Source organism: Crocodylus porosus, unplaced genomic scaffold, assembly GCF_001723895.1.
Source record: "Crocodylus porosus isolate Cpor-Errol unplaced genomic scaffold, CroPor_comp1, whole genome shotgun sequence".
In the NCBI taxonomy this organism is placed as follows: Eukaryota; Metazoa; Chordata; order Crocodylia; family Crocodylidae; genus Crocodylus; species Crocodylus porosus.
The window spans coordinates 12,429,377-12,448,693 of NW_017728928.1; the positions used below are offsets into that span (position 1 = coordinate 12,429,377).

The window sequence follows — 19,317 nt, forward strand, 5'->3', positions numbered from 1 at the left end:
CTCTAAAGCACAGGCTAAGCTGCAGCACCCTTCACCCCCACATACATGCACTCTAAACAATCCTTTCTGCAAATCTTTGTTTCTGAAGTGTAACTGGACTGGGCTGTGCCTTAGCTACCAGCCCCGGCCCTTTTCCTGTGGGTGGATGCCTGGACGGGGAGGAGGGAGTGAAGGCTTAGCTGACCAGGCTGATCTTGCCCATACAGGTGTGCATAACTCAAGGAATGTGAGACAGGCTGAGTCATGGACACTCCTCCTCCCTCCACCTGAGCTAGAATAAAATCAGCCCTCACCTGAGAAGGGGATCCCACTACAGATTTCTTACCTGCTCTTCTGGTCATACCTCCCCTCCCCACACACGTCTGGTGGGGGAAAAAAGGCACGGGTTGAAGAAACGACAGCAAGGAAAAGGGAGCAGTTGATATTTGACCAGAGGGAGCAGAAATTCCTGCAAAGGTAGGTCAGGTCTGTGAGCCGTGCGGCTTCTCTGAGGATTTAAACCTGGCATCTAGGCGAAGAAGAGGGGGGAAGCACAAAAAGCAATCAAAGAGAAGGCTGGAAATCAGCTAGCGGTAGCAAAGCAGTGAAGCTTCCCTTTTTGCTCGCAGAAGAATTTCTTGGCTTGGCGTGTGGGTGCCTCTTGTTTGGATTGTTGCAGAGGATTTCGGCTTTGAAGCAGACCCAGCGCTAATGAGGTTTGTGGAATTAATTCATCTGTGTTCTCGTGTCCGGCTTGCTTGCATTTTTTTCACTACTGATTAACAAAGGGGAGTGGTTAGGTGAGGCACCGGGCTTCTTGCACAGGTAGGCATGGAAGGGATTAGGGTAGGCTTAGTTGGGTATATACTTCTTTGTTTTGTTTTCCCGGCTGTGTGGTGCATTTTCTTGTTCCTTTGTGCTGTTTGGAAGTGGCCCAGTTGTTGATCAGACGGGTTGGTTTTGCAGAGTTGTACTGTATTGGTAGCTTTTTTTTTTTTTAAGTTACTTTGCTAAAAGGAAAAAAAAGTCCAGAGTTGGATCTGTAATGCACACATGGGCACATTCATGTGCGCTCACACCTAGCAGCAGTGATCTAACAGGAGTGAAGCTTTCAGAGAGCAGATCCCAGCTGTCTGAGTGGTGAAAACCTGTCTCAGCTTTCTAAGGTTTGCTTTTTGTGTTGTCTCTCTGTACCTGGGGAAAGGTGAACATGCCCTGGACTTGGCATAGGGAACTTGCAACTGAAATTTCAGCCTGCCTAAAGTGTTCAGAGCGGCAGGATGGGAACGACCTGTTACAAACACCCAGGGCATTTTTCAAAACTTGGAGCAAAATCCAAACCCTGCCTAAGTTTGGCAGGGCAGTTAGAGTAGGCCGGTGGGAGTGATCTGCTGAGAAATGGACCAAAAGTGAATCAAGGTTCAGGTGCAGGAGTGGGGGGTGGGGTGTTAGTCTTCACTGAAGTGCAGATAGAGATCTGCTTTCTTGTGCTAGTAATGGAGGGGGCAGGAAAGCAAAAGATAGGATAAATGTGGGGGAGGTGGGAGAGTGGGTGAGATCTAGAGAAAAGAAATCAGTCTATCTCTGGGATGGGAATTTAGAGCACACATTGGTTGGAGGAAGATACAGGGTGCAGCATAGGTTGAGAGGATGGAGGTGCTGTGTTGGCATTTGGAGGTGAGCAGTCGGCGTGGGGTGTCCATCAAAGACCTGAAGCTATCTGCTTACAGTGCAGACAAGATTCCCAGTACATTCCTGCAGACTCACCCCAACAAAATGGGCTCATTGTTAATAAGCACCTCTGTGGGTGACAGCTGGGGGAGAGAGGGGCATTAGATTGTCCTCGTGAAAGCAGAATTATTTTAATGGAGATTGTCCCAATGGGACAGGCCATTCCCTGTGGAGTAGCTGGAACAGCCTGAGTTGGGGATCAGCCACCTTCAGGTGTCAGGATTTTGCTGCAGAGCCTTTCACATGCAGAATGAGTCCTCTCCAGCTCGCTGGGTTCCTGCCTAGTGGCTGCGTGGTGGCTTTCAGTGGTTCCCCATTCTAGCTTCCATATCACAAATCTATCGCCATGTCTTGCATTAGGTTATAAACTCCCAGTGAGCCAGGCAACAGCTGGTACAGTGTGACCAGGGCCCTGTTATCAGTCAGAAACTCTTGCTGCTGGGACTAAAATGGCATTAGCTTGCTATTAAAGATGAGAGTTTGCAGTGCTGTTGTGTGTGTTGCATGTGCACACGCACACTGGGGGATGGGTAGGAGAATTAGAAGATGCATGTGATTTCATCCTTTTTTTTAATGGAGAACCTTGGGCCCTGATTTATGGGGTTTCCTTTGTGTTTGCAAAGTTTTTGAGCTGTGATGTCTATCTCCCTGCATGCAGCTAGGCATTGCCCTGTATGCCACCTCTGCAAGTGACTTTGGAAGAGGGACTCGGAGTAGGGCTGCTGAGTCTGCAGTCACGTGGACCCTTCTGTCACAGCCCTACCAAGCAAGGAGGGCCTTAGCCTGAACAGACACTGCTGCAATCCCAGTCAAAGAGCAGTTGTGACACCCCTCAGCAGCATGGGAACAGACCACCAAGCTTCCTGGGGGAATCTTTCCTACTTAGACTAGTCACCTTCATTGTTAGCATTGTGGTAGTGCCTGGAAGCCCACATTTTGTGCCAGTATCCCGCTGTGCTAAGTGCTGTACAAACTGAACAAAATGCAAGTGCAGCGTGTTTCATTTCTGCATGGATGAATCCTTCCCTACTTTAAGGATATCGCAGTTGTGATGAGGTGCCATCGGAAGGGATGTTTTCCTGTGGTTTAAATTAGCATCTCTGACTGGACCTGTTGCTCAGAGATGTGTCTGTGCGCTGACATACAGAGAAAGATGTGGGCTTTCATTGCATTACTAAAGAGCCTGTGCTGAACCTCCCCTGGATATGTTCAGAACACATTCAAGTGTTTAATACAGGGTGAGTGTGTGTGTAAAGCAGTGCCTCTCAACCAGGATACCATGCACTCTCAGGTGCCTTGAGATCCTTTCAAGAGTGCTGTGGGGTGTTTAAAGCCATTCTGACCTGTTCATAGATTTTATAGACATTAGAGCTGGAAGGGACCTCACGAGACCATCGGATCCAGCCCCCTGCCCCAGGGGCAGGAAGTCAACTAGGGTCAGATCACCCCAGCCAGATAAGCAAGCATCCAAGCTTTTCTTAAAGCTATCCAGAGTAGGTGCTTGCACCACTGCTGGGGGGAGTCTATTCCAGACTCTGGAGATTTAGATGGTAAAGAAGTTAAACTAGTATAAGGACTAGATGGAGTGCAGTTAGCCTGATGCTCACACCTGGGCTAGGACAAGAGATCCCTACTGCCAACTCATTTCTCATGAGCAACACAGTTACAGGAGGGAGATGTTAAAGTAGCTGGGAAGTGTTGTGCGACATGCAGGGAGTGGGGTCAAACTCTGCTCTCCATCACCAAAGCCATAGGAGCTACAGTCTCTGTCTTCCATGCAAAGAGGTGGCTATTTTCAAGGCTTTCTTTGTACCCTCTCCTTTACCTCCTCAGTTACTCAGGTCCAGCTTTGGGTTTTCTGAAACCCACAGTACAGATCTAGGTGCATTCACCACTGTGGGAATAGTGATATCCATCCCATGCTTTACCTGTTGTCACTTGTATCTGAGAAATCAGTGTGACCTCCATCCCCCAAGGAGCAGCAGTCCAGTGGGATACCAGGCTGGATAGATTAGTGCGCTAAGCTCAGGGTAGGAACCAGTGGGGTTCAGGTGTTTTTAACTCCCATCAGGGATGATCCTGTACTGAGCCAGGGACTGGACGTTATGAGGCCACTTACAGCCTGACCTTCCTATGATCCCGTGCTGTAGCAAGGAAGTTTTGCACCTGGGGCAAGCCCGCAGCAGCAGTCCACCCTCACCCTGCACACAGATGTGGGGCACATGCCCCCCCCCATGTTTTTCCAGGGGTGCATGCAGCAGCAGGAGCCACCTCCCTGCCCAGATGAGCTGCTCATGGTTCTGCCCCAGGTGGGCAGTGTCTGCCCCAGTCCCAGCCCGCCTTCCCCCTCACCAGTGGGCTTCCATCTGTGCCCCCATGCCCCTTTCCTCCCCCTATGCCTTCCCCCACCACCCCACAACAGTTTCACCAGCCCAACGGTGCTTTCCAAGCTGCTGGGATGGCCGTGTGCATGCTGAGGCTGTGCACATGCATGTGGCATTTATCAGTCACGTCAGCCAAATTTTTTCAAAATATTTATAACAAAATATTGACTCAAGACTCACCTGTTGACGCCACTTTGCTTTGCTGCCTGGGGCGGTCACCTTGCTATGGTACTGCTGTGATCTCAAACTGATTTTGATGATGCAGTCTCTCACTGTGGGCTTCTGAGGCAGGAGGTGTTACGGGGCTGTGCAGGGCAATGGGCCTTGGAGGGATTTGCATCCAAAACAGAGACAGCACAGGAGGGAGTGGAACAGCTCAACCTGGTTGAAGTCCTGCTGCTGAAGGAGCCATGGAGCAGCCAGCCCAGAGAGCTTCCTAATAGACTGGGCAGCTGCCTGTAAGGGACAGCTCATCAGGCCCTTACTCAGGAGTACATCTAGACTGCAGTGGCTGTGGGTCATGTAGACATATCTGAGGTAGCCAGCCATGTCACTGCAGCAGCTCTGAGCTCATCGGGGGGCTGACTGTCCAAGGGTTTAACCAGCTTCTTGGTGGGTTTGCCACCCATGCTGAGCTCCTGGCTCTTTCGCAAATCCATTGCTAGCAATACCTGAGCCAGCAAGGTTAGAGCTATCTCAAGCATGACCACACAGTCAGCAGCCACTGCAGTGTAGTTGTGACCTCTCTGAAATGGGGGGAGACTCGCTGGACACCGGGACAATAACTTGAGCTGAGGGTTGCATTTATACAAACTGTTCAGAGCAGGGATGGTCTCGTAGTAATGTGCTGGAGTTGGAAGATCTGGCTTTGCCACAGACTAGCTGTCCAAGCTTGAGCAAGTAATTTAATCTTTCTGCTCCCCTGTAGTCAAATGGGGATAACCCCACTTCCCTTTTCCTGTCTTTTGTCTGCTTAGAGTCTAAACCCTTTAGGAAGAGACTGGCTATCACTGTGCATGAAAAGCACCCACCACAATGTGGCTGGATTTCGTCTGGTGCTTCTGAGTGCCATTGGAGTTCAAGTAATAATAATATTTTCCCTCGTGCACCTACAGCATAGATCTAAGCGTAAGTCAGTGCAGTCATAACTCAGTTTGCATGCATGGTTACAAAGAGGAGACCTCTGACAAGAACTGCCCCATTTACCCGGGTAGTATAGATAGAGTTGGGTAAAGGGTTTTTCAACAAACAATAAATTTGTCCCAGAAATGGAATTTTGGCAGGTGCAAAATGATTTGCAAATTCAAGTCAAATTTGTTGAAGTTTTGGCTGAAAAAAGAAAATGGGGGACAATGTTGTTTCATTTTGGTAGTGTTAAAGTGATGTTGTAGCTGTGATGGTCCAGAAATTGTGAGGCAAGGATTTCTTTGGGCGACACCTCTTATGAGACCAGCTGCATGGTTGGGATAGTTAGACAAGCTTTCAGTGCAAGACTGGGACTGGAAAACGAATGTCTTGCATTTGAAAGCTTGTCTAACTTGCCCATCTAGGCAGTTGGTCCAATAAACAATATCATCGAAAGAAATCCCGCCCCCTCAAATCATTTTGTCATGGTCCAACATTTTTAAAGTGAAACTTCACCCTTTTTTTAAATGGCCTTTTTTGGTTTAAAATTGACCCAAATTAAAAAACATGAGAAAGAACAAATAAAAAGGTTAAATAGCTTTAAAAAAAATGGAAATAAAGTGTTTCTTTTTGAGCTGAATGACATTTCTTCTGGTTGAAAAGATTTGGTGTTTTTCTCATTTACCTGAAAAAGCTGACACATTCTTTTTCCATTCAGCCAGACCTTTTTTGCGGGAGGGGTGGGGTCCTCCTAATTTTCTGCTCTGGCTATTGAGCTACTGGTAAATGATCCATTGTGTGTCTGTCTAATCAGTTTTGAGGAGGAGGGTGGTTATGGGGAGAATATGATATAGTAAAGGCTACAAGAAATTAAAGTTCAAACTGGCTCTGGTGGGAAGGCAAGAGAAGTATGTGAGGAGGTCTGCTCCACACAACACCACTGGAGAGGAAACCATCACATTAAATACCAACATGAGAGGTAGAAGTGTGGTGTTATATGAGCACCGACGATGCGCTAGATGCTGTTAGAGAGGTGGGGGCAAACTGAGCTTCTCTGTGCTGGTATAAATGTGGTGTAACTGCTGAGATCAGTGGAGTCTCCCTAGCTTGACACTAGTGCAAGTGAGACCAGGAGTCAGGCCTGGGCTGAGCTGGGTGCTCCGAGAGAGGGCTCTGGGCTTTTCGAGCATCTTACTTGCTGCATCAGGGTAGCAGACCCATGCAGTTTGCCTCTCAAACCTGTCCTCCTGTACGTAGTTACCTGCATCTCTGTTGCCCCCTGCTCCTTCTTGGAGCTGGAGATCCAGGCAGGTGGAGAGTTGGGAAAGGGAATCGTTTTCACCGTCATGTTGCTGGTGGTAAGCGTAAGATGTTGAAGGGGAGGCTGCAGAGAGGGAGATTTCACGCTGACCCCTCCGGGTTTAGCCTGTGATCCCCCCTGTGACCTGTGCAGTCAGGGGTGAGGAGGAAGGAGCAGGTTACTGGGAGGAGAGACTATGGGAACCCTTGTTGTCCGACAGCACAGAACAGCCACCGCGGAGACAGCAAAGGCCCGAGGGGAAACCTGAACACAGTGAGTCGTTTCATTATTTGTGGGAGTGGAGCACAACAGAAGGCTGTTCTGTCCCTTCCCTCTGCCCCACCCGTTCCAGTACCCAGTGGGTCATAACCCGCCTGTGGAAGAGCTCAGCTCCCTCCAAACCATGCTACAGACTCCAGCACACGTGCACACAAATGCAGCACGGCTGATGGTCTGTGCTTCCCTTGCTCAGTTCAGGTGCCATCGCGGTCAAACAGCAGCTGCCCCTGCCACTTAGTTCAGCAGAGGAGCCGTGCGGGGTTTCCCCTCTTCTGAGCACATCCCATCTCTCTTAGCCGAGGCCCTTGTGACAGCAGCAGCCCAAGGTGAGCCCAGTAATGCCTGCCACTTGGCTGCACTAAGCTGACTACAGCAGGACCCTTGCCCAGCACCTTTGCCTTCTTGCCAAGACTGTCTAATACAGGGATGGGCAATTATTTTGGGCGGAGGGCCGCTTACTGAGTTTCGGCAAGCCATCAAGGGCCGCATGACAGGCAGCCCGGGGCAGATAAAAAATTTAGAAACTTAATATATAGGGGTCCCGTGGGCTGGGTAGAATGGCCTGGCAGGCCGCATCCAGCCCCCAGGCTGCATTTTGCCCACCCCTGTTCTAATACCTTCTTTTTAGTGCCAGGAGCAGGGCAGGTTGCGTGATCTTGACTTAGCCCCGCACCTGGCTAAGAAAATGGCTCCTTATGGTAATGCTTTTGTTGAATGAGATGGGTGGCTCCCCATTAACCCTTGCACCGAGACCATGTTGCATCTGGGCTCTGCTCAAAGCTCCTGGCTAAGGGGGAGTTGTAGCAGGGTCCCAGCTCCCCAAAACCAGCCTTCCACCCAAGGTCTCTGCCTGATCCATGGGTTTCTTTTGAGCCAAACCTCTTTGCCGGGACCCTGGCAGTTCAGATCCGTCAAGATCCCTCTGCCAAGCAAAATGGACAGGGGAAAATGCCTTTAACGTTGATTTTTTTTTTTGTCTGGAAACAAATGGGGAGAAAGCTCAGGCACGAGCTTGGCATGACTCTGTAAGGTCAGGTACAAGCTTGGCAGTGAGAATTTTATACTGACCTCAGTGGGGTCAGCATTTCACCTTTGGACTCCTGATTGTGCATCTCCTCCCATATACTGCCTGAGGCTGCTGTCTGCTAGTTGGGATCTGGTTTTCTGTCTATCCATCTATATCCATTCCTGTCACAGCGGTAGCTAGAAGTAAGCAGCTTTCCCATGCCGTTAAATCAGTGATTCAGTTCTAAAGCAGGGTTGTGACGTTTCCCTTGGTTGTGGTGGTCTGTGCTATATGGCTGTTTGTCATGGGATGGAAGGAGAGGGAGAAAGCACTGGGGCTTTTGGGGTGCACAGTGGATTATTTGGTTTAGGGGAATGCATGCCTCTATTCTGCACTTTGGATCCACTTGAAGATTTAGGGGTTTGATGCCTGTGAGGAAGAACAAGATATACGAGGTTAAAAAAATTGTCAACTTTCATTGTGGCAAGAAGTTTAGGAGGTTACCAATGATCCTGGGGGGCGGGGGCTGAGCAGGAAGGCAGCAACATCTGCAAATGCCCTAATGTTACAGAGGTTCATCATGGCTTCCAGGGTTCACAGCTCAGGGGCAGCCCAACCAGGTAGACTGGCTTGAAACTGGGGGGGAGCCTAGGTCTTTGCGCCTTGTACCCGGGAGCCTGGAAGCTCCGAGACCCTCAGATCTGTGGGTCTACACTCCCAGTGCTGCAGTAGGTAGACTAGCCACCCTGTGAGCAGTGCAAGCTGTCTCATGGGTCTCTGTGTAGCTGGGATCCTGGGGACCCCGGCTGGAGTTGGAGCTCTCAGACCTCCTATGCCAGGGGCTGGCAATGATTTTGGCTGGAGTACCAAAAACACCCAAACCTCAACCCATGCCTCAACTCGGCATGCCAGAGGCAGATGGTGGGGGAGTCGCAACAGGCTCGATCCTTGTTGCTGGTGGCGGGTGCACATGTACGTCTAGGCGGGTGATGGGGGAGGTGCCAGGGTTGTGCTGCCCCAGGCCCCCTCCCAGCCATGCGCCCTGAAGCACGCTTGCACCCACCACCAGCACAGAGTCCGGCTGCGGCTCCAGAACCCAGTGCTTCTGTTTGTAGCTTCCCAGCTGCCTGCCATAGCCAGCCCAGGCTCCAGGCAGCTGCTGCCTGCCACAGAGCCCCAGATGCTTGCAGCAGGGCTTGCAGCCTCCTGGTAGCCTGGGCTCTGTGCTCAGTGGCAGCTGCCCAAGTCCCAGGATGGCTGTGGCATGCCAAGTAAAATGGCCTTGCATGCCATGCTCTGGCACAGGTGCTGGGGGTTGCCAACCCCTGTTCTAGGCTCGCCACTCCATAAATGGTTAACCTAGGAGCCTGGGCTTGAGATGGGGCATCTAGACTTCTTGTTCCATAGTGGTGAAGTCTCCTAACTCTGACCCACTCGTCAAGCTACCCCTGAGTCAGGGACCCTCACTGGTGCCCCCTGGCATCAATGTAACCAATTGCTCCATTTTGTTTTGGATGGACACACGCGGGCACATCGCGCCTTACGGAAAGTTGCTGCTCTGATTCCCTGGCCTATGACATGGCAACAGGGATGCTAAAATTGGCCTGGCCTGGGCTGAACTGCCTTTTATCTAACCGCTTAAAAAGCCTTTGCAGCAGCCTGTGTCTCCAAGGCATTGAATAACGTGCTGTGACTCAAACTCTCCCTTAATGGTTCTTTCCTGTCTTTTTGCTGAAACAATCTGAGTAACTTCTGCCCGCTGGAATTGAGAGAAATGTGTGTGTATCCATGAATTTGGCGCTGTACTGCCTGTGCAATGCAGCAGCCACTGCACATGCAGGCTTTTCACAAGAGACCTTGGCTCCTTGGCCTAGTCAAGGGAGCCGTTTTTGCTGAGCGCCTGTAGTGCTAGCACAGGGAGGTTTACTCCTGTGCTTTCTCTTGCTGGGCATAAAGTGGTCTTGATTCACATGTTGGTTTTTCTAAGTGTTTCTGTCGCCCTTGTCTGCCAAAGTTACTGTTGTATTAGTGACTTCAGTTGTGAACTGCATTGTCAAGAGCGGGGCTGAACAGGGCATGGGGCAGATCATCTTCTTCCCCCTCAGATCCAGCCCCACACAGTAGCCCTGGGCAGATCTTACCATCAAATCGTAGAAAATGGCTCTTTATGTTAATGCTTTTGTTGAATGAGGTGGGTGGCTCCCCATTAACCCTTGCACTGAGACCATGTTGCACCCAGCAGGAATTTGAATTTGGCTGGTGATGACTCCAGAGCCTGAAAAGAGAAGACTGAACTGTCCTCTGATGCCTTAGAGCAAGGGCATTTCTGGAGGAGTAGGTAAAACATGCTGGCAGGGAGCTAAAGGAGGATGTCACAGCTGATCTAAGGATAAATAGAGGATGTCTGTCTCCAAGCAATCAGACACACCCCTCGCCAGCAATAACTGCACTTTAAACACTTAAAAAATAAACTTCCGCTACCTGTCAAAGAAAGGAGGGAGTTTGGTGACAAGTGGGTGGCACCAAGTCCGTAATTCATAGTGAACTGTTGCTGAAGGCCATACGTTGTAATTCACAGCATAACAGAAATGAGAATGGGTCTCTCCCAACAAAGATGTCGTGGTGTGATATCTTATTACATGGACTACCTGCACCGTGGTGCATTTACTGGCATGCTGTATGTGTACTAAGCACTGTCAGAAAGCAGAAATGCAACAAGATAAAAGATGCCAGTCCATTTTGTCAGGTATTATCCAGGTTCTCAAATGCCAAGAGCACTATAAATAGACACAGGACAAGGGTCAGAGAGATTCTTGCCATATAAATGTTGGCTTATTTAGGCCTTTGTCTTGAAAATGCTTCTAGCCATGCCCGGTGTTATGCGCTGTGAGAATTTCCACTGACTTGCATAGGGGAAAAACCTTAAATATGTACAACTTTTTTGCTGGGGTCAGGGCTTGTACCACATCCAAAATCCACAGTTGGCAATGGGACGCCTTCCACTCATTTCAGGGGGCTTTAATCAGTGGGGCCAGCTAATTTTCAAAGCACAGTTCATCCCACTGGGTCATCCCACTAGGAATCGGCAAGCTTTCCGCTGTGTGCAGCAATCCAGTGGGCATCATTTCTGGCTTCCCTAAAAATTCCTGCTTTCATGTGTTTCATAGTCTTGTTCATTTTTAACATCCTGCTCATGGCCGGGAGCATGAACTACAAAGAGAAGGTGCAGGGATGGGCGGGGGGGGAGGATGGAAACCACTATCTGGAGGTAGTTCTCATTGTGATATTAAATCATGCATGTGGTGCTTATATTCTCCAGCCAGCGGTATATTAGAAACATATTAGACCAGATTTTTTGTCTTGAAGTTTTTAATCGGGTTGTCCCTCAGGTCCTAGTATAGGCTGTCATGGTGATTTATATAGAGGAGGTGTTCACCATAGAAAGCCACTGCAAATACAGGCAGAATAGATGGCTCAGGAGTGGTGCTATGTGGCTTGGGGATGTTCCCCTCTACCCAGTCCTGGTCTCAGTCTCTTTCTTCCATGACAAAGAGCCTGAACGCAGCACTGGGACGTAAATTCAGAGCTACTCCAGGCCATCTACTCTGCGTAACTGATCTTCTCTAGTACACCACGAAGGAGTAAGCAGGCGTACTTTGTCAGTGGGCTTATTTTGCCAGTGAAGGACCTTGGGTTGGGAGGCAAAGACATGCTTGCAGATGAGCTTCTGATAAGCTTGAGTTCCAGTTCAGTCTCCTTTGTTTACCAGGAGCCGCCTGCATCGGGAGCATGTTGTAGCACCACAGAATATTATATTGGTTTTATTGCAATTGCGGGAAAAGTGGTCAAGCACTTCCACGTTTTATGAGCAGCTTCTCTCTAGCAGCTTTGGGAAGGTCAGGAGAAGAGGAATTGCTTTTGCTGGCTCTCAGGAATGCAGACTTCTTCAAAAGACCATTGTAGGCCAAAAATCAGGACTCCCTGGAATCGTGGCGCTTTCCAAGGCCTCGGCTGATGTTCATTGTTGGTTGCTGCCATCCTGGAAACTCTCAGTACAATAGAAAATAGCCAAAGGGAGGGGTTTGTTTAGCTTCAGGGGCGAGTTTTGGAAAATCTCCTTGTTCTTTTCCTTCTTCAACTCTCTCATTAGTCCACAAGACCTGACTCAAGGAAAAGGGGGTTCTCGTTCTGGCCATGAGTCACACACGTGGCCTGGCGTTTGCGTCTGATTAGCAGTGGCCTGTCCAACTGCTACTCCATAGGTCTCTGATGAAGGGTGCAGGCAGTCTATGGCTGTCTGCCCTACAGTAGGGGAGTGTGCAGTCCAGGTAGCTTTTAACCTAGACAGCTCCATATCGGTAGCAAAGAGTACCCAGGAGGGTGAGTCCAGTGTGGGCTTTTCATGCCTGGGCTGAACACTGTGCTGTCATGTCTTCACTGCTAATTGGTGCCTAAATTACCTGGATTCAAGTGAGGTTTGGGTGTGCCAACCTGTAGACATGCCCCATCTGGTAGGGGTTTCCCAGTCTTAGTTTGGCCTGGAAGACAGAGAGCTGTTTGTGTGTTTTACCAGTGCTGAGAGTGGGTCAGGGTGTCTGCAAAAGAGTCAGCAAGCGCTGAGCAAAGAAGAACCCAGGTATTTGGATAGGGCTGTTTCCCAGCCCAATTAATTCACAGCCAGCTGTCACACTAAGAATGCCTGCTCAGCTGTTTGTTTCCAAAGTTTCTCCACTCAGGTGGAGCTCATCAGTTGTTGCACACAGCTAGCTCATCGGAGAAGAAAGGCTGTAGCACCTCCTTTCCCTGTGCAGCTGTTTGCTGGGGCTCTACATCCCCCTGGTTACTTTCTAGGAAATCTACTTTGCAAACCTCCTCTTTGCAGAGGGGTAGGAAAGCTGACCCAGTGAAGAATCCCGATCCTACTGTGCTTTAAAACACACATCTGAGAAACAAGAGTCACTGGGAGAAAGGGCCAGCTAGCAAAGGGGTGGAGACTGCACAGCCTGAATAGCACTGTCATGTTCAGACACAAGCATTGTGCAAACATCCCCGACACAGCCCAGCCTTTGCACTTTGATTGCAGCCTGCAACTCTACAGGTGCCCCTCCAGCTAGACCTGCAGCCCATGCAAAGTGCAGGGCTGAGCCTTTGTACAGAGACTGCTCGCCACGCCTAACGGCTCCTGAATATCCAGGAGACCTCCAGGCTCATAGACGCGGAGCCTAGCATGGAGATAGCATCTGCCAGGGAAAGGTGACTGAGCTGAACTTGTGCTGAGTGGCAGGTGCCAACAGGAAGATGTTGCACAGGGTTCACTGATGACTAATACATTTGCACAGACCATCAGGTGTTTCTTCAAGATGGGAACATAAGACTGGGGGAATAAAGTCTACTGTTTGTTCTCATGCCCTGCCCCAGTCCTGCATGGCATAATTCCCATATAAAATTTGTCTTCCTTGCACTCCACTCCACCAGGCTGGGGAGCGTTCCTCCCTGTAGGGTTTGCCAGTCCTGTGCCTGGCACTGGCATCCTCTGTGGCCCCCCAGCATCTCAGCTGTGATCATTCAGTGGTTGGATGCCATGCAGCTAATCCCACAGTTTTTGCTCCCCACTGTACATCGTGGTAATATTTCTAGCTGCTGTATTTCAGGAGGAAGAGGATGGATGTGTCACTCCACAGGATATGGGCCAGGCTGCTCCTGCTGTCCCTGCTCTGTGCCACGGGCCTGTGCCAAAAGAACAAAAGTAAGTTCAGCTCTTGGCACCCTCTGCCTCTCAGGAAACTCCTGGAAGTCTGTACTTGCCCCTCCTTGGCCCCATGAATGCTCAGTTTGCCCTGTTGTCGCCCACTAGCCTCCTTGTACAGACTCTTCTGCCAGTCACCGAGTTGGGGACTGAGCTGAGGGGCATGCCAGGAGTCCTGTCTCCTTGGTTCCTGTGGTGATCCATAAAACCCCACTCTTTACCACATCCCCCTTGTGTGCACTCTCCCTTCTTCACCATAGCTCTTCCACTGGTCTGGACAGCTCTGTCTTCCCTACCTGCTGTTTTTGGCTTGAACCAGCTCCCATTCTTGTGTAGTAAAGCTCAACTTCAGGGAGCCTCTTCATTGTGACTTGTCCCTTCTCATGCCTCCAAGGGATGGCAGGACTCCTGTGCTCTTGACACTTTGTTCTTGCCTCCTAGTTAACCACTGTGTGGCCTCCAGGGCAAAGAGCTGCACAGAATGTATCCGAGTGGACAAGGACTGCTCCTACTGCACAGAAGAGGTGAGCATCCCCCTTCCCAAGGACATGGGGGCCCTAGTTTCCCCAGTCCCAGAACCTGTGACAGCTCCAGTTTCCACATTCAGTCGGGTGTCTTCCCCTTCCAACAGTGAGGGACCCCGTGCAGAATCCAGGATGGGGCCACTTCACAACACAGACCTCTCTCGATAAGGGGCCGGACTTGATTTTGAGCCTATTCAGCTCCAAGCTGAACCCCTCCAAGCTTGGTAGTATTTTGGCTTCAGCCTATCTTTGTCCTTCAACCTGTTGCTTCTCCCCTTTGGCCCAGTTCAGTACCAGCCCAGCCCCCTATTCTCAGGGGGAAATTCAGGCCAGCCCTTTGAACGCCACTATATATGAGGCTTCTTCCATGTCTGCGGCTTCTGGACATGAAACAAATGGGAACTGGGAAGAATGAATTTGTTAGCGGGGCAGTTTATGAAGGACTCAGAGAAGGATGCACAGGCTGCTGAGGGTCTGGTCCCAGCTCCCAGACTGTGATAACAGAAAGGGGGCTTCTCTGGTGCAGAGTCCCTGCCCACACCTGCTCACTCTAATCCCGGTGTAGAAGAGAACCTGCCCCCTGAGGCATTGCATTGTGTCCCTCCACGGAGGTCTCTGCTGAGCTTTTGTGTTTGTGCTTTTCCCCTCCTCTCTTACCGCAGAACTTCAAAGACAGCCGATGTGACTTGAGAGAGAACCTAGTGCTGTACGGCTGCAGTGAGGCCAGTATCGTGTACATGAAAAGCGAGATGACAACCCAGAAGGTGAGTGTAGCATGGTTTGAACCTCAGCAATAATCCACCAGGCTATGGCTCATCACTTCCTTGAGCAGGCTTTTATCCTGATTTCATTAAGAAAAGGGCACCAGCATGTCTCTGACTAGTCGTGGGTTGGTTACAATTGCACACCTCTGCCAGATTTCTAAATGTCTCGTTAGGATTCTTCGCTATGCTGTTGGGAGGGTGTCAGTACAAGGAGCTGTTGTTTATGTAGGGCCCACTCAAACACACGGCTCTCCCTTGGCTAGTTGCAAGCTGGTAGGAGGACCCAGCAGGGTGAATAAGCATCAACTCACTGGCTATAGGGAGCCATGTAGCTAATGGGAAATCTGTCCCTGTTAATGCAAGAGAGAACTGGGGGAGGAGGGTGGTTCACCCAACTGTGGTGCAAAGCCCAGCCTTCCTGCCAGGATCAGTCTTGCCATATGCTTCCAACAGTCCTGGCCCTGAGCACGCAGGTCAAGGGCAAAAGAAGTTCATCCCATGTGTGGTAGGCATCTGGGTGTATCTCAGCTCCAATTTCCTCTGCAACTCTCATAACACATTGCTGGTCTCTCCCCTGGTAGAACGTCAGCATCAACACCTTTCTGAAGAAAACCCAGGTGTCTCCGCAGCAGATGTACGTGAGGCTGAGAGCTGGGGAGGAGGCCAACTTTGACATGGATGTCTTCCAGCCCCTCGAGAGCCCTGTGGATCTCTACATCCTCATGGACTTCTCCTACTCCATGTCTGACGACTTGGATAACCTCAAGAAAATGGGCCAGCAGCTAGGTGAGGCCTGGGCCTCCCCCACTATTGACAGCTTGCACCAGTTGTGGGCTGAGGGTGTCCCATCAGGGGTGGCAAGTGCTATGGCCAGCACAGAGCCACACTCCTGGTTTGCTCAGGCCTAGCCCCTTTCTCCCAGCTTGGGGTCGTCCTCCTGGCCCTTGCTGTCACCTGCTAATCCAGGATTGGGGACCAGTGAGTTAGAGCTGAGGCTAATCCCATGATGATAAGAGTTATTAGTTATTTCAGTGACCATAGTGGTGGCAGATGATAGAGCAATTGTTTCAAGTTGCAGCAAGGGAAGTTTAGGTTAGATATTAGGAAAAACTTTCTCACTAGGAGGGTGGTGAAACACTGGAACAGGTTACCCAGAGAGGTTGTGGAGTCTCCATCCTTGGAGGTTTTTAAGACAAAGCCTTGGCTGGGGTGATCTAATTAGGGATGGTCCTGCTTTGAGCAGGGGTTTGGACTAGATGTGACCTCCTGAGTTCCCTTCCAGCCCACATTTTCTATGTTTCTATAGCACCCAGAAGCCCCAGGCCCTGACTAGGACCCCACTGTGGTAGGTTCTCTGTGGATAAAGAACAAAGAGTCCATTTCTACCCCAAAGTTCTTGACATCTGAAGTAAAATGAGAAACAGCAGGGAGTTATGGACAGCCCTTGTGCTAGCCAGGAGTCCTGCCTGAGATGTGGCAATCAGAAAAGTGTAGGGAGAAGGTGACCAGAAAAGGGAGCCGTCCCTAACAACAGCCGCCCCAGGGCTATCTCCCAGCTCACTCCTCTCTCCTCTTCTCAGCGGGGGTCCTGCGAAAACTGACCTCCAATTACACCATCGGGTTTGGCAAGTTCGTGGACAAAGTCTCAGTTCCGCAAACAGACATGAGACCTGAGAAGTAAGTGAAGCCATTGGGTCCCAACAGACAGGCTTAGATGAGAGGGGACAGGAAACACTCACCTTATTTCTTACTGTCTCCAGGACTAAATCACACCCTGACCAGGCTTTCACCCTCTCCTGCTGTGATTACTGCAAACCTCTGCTGTCCTGCCTTCCTGCCTTCTCCCACACATGGCTGGCAGTGCCACACAACCACGCTGGCCCTGCTCCTTGGATCCCAGCCTTGGCTTCCCACATCTTGATGCACGTAATTCAGTGCCCATCCTCTCTGTCAGAGCCCCTCCTAATCCCATCCCCACCTACATCTCAGCTCTCACTTCCTAAGCTTGTCCCAGTCCTCTCCTGTCATTCCTCCACCTGTTACTTTTTGACTCCTTAGCTTTAAGCCTTCATTCATGCTACCCAGCTCTTGGAAGGGGGCTCGTTCACTCTGAGTCATCTGTGCCCCCTGCTTCACATCTCTTCATAAGCCTTACATCTTTTGAGTTCCCCTCTAATTTCTGCCAAAGTCCTGCTGAGGTTTGCGAGGCAGGAACAATTTCATCCACTGTACACATGATGCTGTCATGATGATCTGTCCATGACTTCCCCAGCCCCATTTGAAAGCCCTTTGCTCCCTTTCCCCCACCAGGCTGCGAGAGCCCTGGAATGATGCTGACCCTCCCTTCTCCTTCAAGAACGTCATCCGCCTGACCAGCAACATTGACCACTTCAGCCAGAAGCTGATGAAGGAGCGCATCTCCGGCAACCTGGATGCCCCAGAGGGTGGCTTTGATGCCATCCTCCAGACGGCTGTTTGCAAGGTGGGGCCCAGAAGGGTTTGGCTTCTCTGGATGCTCTGTGCATTGGAGTAGGGGAGAGAAGTGGTCTGGGCACCTAGCAGTGCAGCTCACCCGCAACCCAGACCTCAGCCCCGTGTGGCAGGAGCTACTACTTTCCTGGACTGTCCATCCCACTCCTCTCACTGCTGTCGCTGTCTGGCAGCTCATCTTCCCTTTCTGGTTCTCCCGGTAGTAAGGCTTTTTGAGTGGGCAACCCTAGCCTGGTGGTAGAATGGCAGGCCCAGGAGCCAGGCCCTGGGCACACTGTGCTTCCCTTGTGTGTCCTTGTCTCCTGTGCTGTCTCCTCTCCCCTTGCTCCTGTGGCTGTGTGGATCCATTCCCCAGGTGCCTGCAGGTCCTGGCTGCAGTTGTTCCCACCAGCTGGGGAGCTGGGTCTTCCAACAGGTCCAAGTCTGATATGGCTGGATGGTGCTGAAACACCCTAGAGTTAGTGGGAGGGGACTGCTGAGGGACAGCACCACCATGGGAGCTGACAAAGGGCATTAACCCTTTCATGTGTGCTGTTTTAAGCGGCTTATCCTTGCAGCAGTGTTTGTGGCATGGGGAGGAGGGGTAATGGTGAAGGCGGGGATTAAAAATCCCACGTACCTCAATCCCATCGACCCTCTGTGGGGAGTCAGGTGCTTCGCTCTCTCGAGATCCTTTGAGAAATTCATCCAAAGAGTCCCATCAGCTGACTCCAGGCCTTCCATTTAGGACTGCCTCTGTGCGCTGTTTCTGGCGGTTAAGTAAATATGAACATCCCTCCCTTCCCACCCCTATGGCCCTAGGAGAGCATTGGCTGGAGGAAGGACAGCACTCACCTGCTGGTCTTCTCCACTGAGTCCGCCTTCCACTACGAAGCCGACGGCACCAATGTGTTGTCTGGGATCCTGCGGCGTAACGACGAGCAGTGCCACCTGACCCAGGACGGCACCTACACCTACGACACCAAGCAGGACTATCCCTCTGTGCCCACCCTCGTGCGCCTGCTGGGCCAGCACAACATCATCCCCATCTTTGCTGTCACCAACCACTCCTACAGCTACTATGAGGTAAGGAGGGGCCTGAGGCAGAGGGTCGGGGAATATGGTCTGGAGGAAACGCTATGGATGCAGTTAACGATAAGGGTTAAACTTAGTGAAGGGACCCACTGGTTGGCCTGCAGTTTGGCTACAATTTAGGAAAGGGGACACCAGTCATTATCCAAGGGCACTACCTAATCTGGCCTCCTTCCATTTGCTTCATCAGGTCTCTGCTGGGCTGGAGCAGACAGCCTGTGTGAAACGGCACCTTTAACCTACAGGTCACTGCTTGAGGAGCAAATTTCAGATTAAAGTTAATAGGTCCAGGCGTGAAACACATTTAAGCTGCTGCTCGGCGTCCTGAGCAGGGAGCATGGGGGAAATGGTCTCTTGCTCTCCTAACTTCAGGATTAAACTGCTGCACTCTGTTTTTTCATGGGTGAAAAGGAATGTGTTGGACTGATCACGATCAGTTGGGGGATGTGAGGCCTTGAAGTGAGATTAAAAAAAACCAGGGCTCAGAACTGTAGAGTTTGATGCTGCCATGGGCAGGGCTTGTGAGTATGTCTCTTGTGAAGCAGTGGGGACATCCAGTGGCTAAATGCATCCCAGGGAGATCGCTGAGTGTATTTGATCTCTGTATGAAGCTGAGGGAGAGAGACAGGTGTTGGGTCAGAGCTGCACAGATCCTGGGTTCTAGAGCAGCCTATTATAGATGGAGGGGGCGGCTATAAAGTTTGAACTGGGACCAGTGCTTTCCCATAATTCAGGAGTGATGGTTATCCAGGCTTTTGGAGCAGCCCCAGCTGTAACTCCAGTTTGCTAAATAAATGTACCCAATGTGCCAGTTGTACATAGGAGGTGCAGGCTGGGGCGTTGAGAGGGTGCTGGCAAGGGGTGCAGAGGAACTCTGGGTTCTGTTCCCATCTCTGGCACAAGTCTCCCGCTTGTGCC

General features: G+C 50.8%; 1 protein-coding gene across 3 annotated transcripts in view; it reads left to right on the top strand.

Moving 5' to 3' along the window:
• The first annotated feature begins 378 nt into the window (after positions 1–378).
• ITGB4 (integrin subunit beta 4) overlaps positions 379–19,317 on the top strand; it is a 49,706-nt gene continuing 30,767 nt past the window's right edge. For 2 of the 3 annotated variants that reach the window (XM_019542579.1, XM_019542581.1), the window contains exons 1-8: positions 379–695; positions 13,456–13,550; positions 13,992–14,074; positions 14,737–14,838; positions 15,420–15,624; positions 16,419–16,515; positions 17,149–17,320; positions 18,130–18,393. In XM_019542579.1, the coding sequence (XP_019398124.1) occupies positions 691–695; positions 13,456–13,550; positions 13,992–14,074; positions 14,737–14,838; positions 15,420–15,624; positions 16,419–16,515; positions 17,149–17,320; positions 18,130–18,393 (1,023 nt within the window). In that variant the 5' untranslated portion in view covers positions 379–690. The remainder of the gene's footprint in view (positions 696–13,455; positions 13,551–13,991; positions 14,075–14,736; positions 14,839–15,419; positions 15,625–16,418; positions 16,516–17,148; positions 17,321–18,129; positions 18,394–19,317) is intronic. The other variant, XM_019542580.1, reaches the window with a different exon arrangement.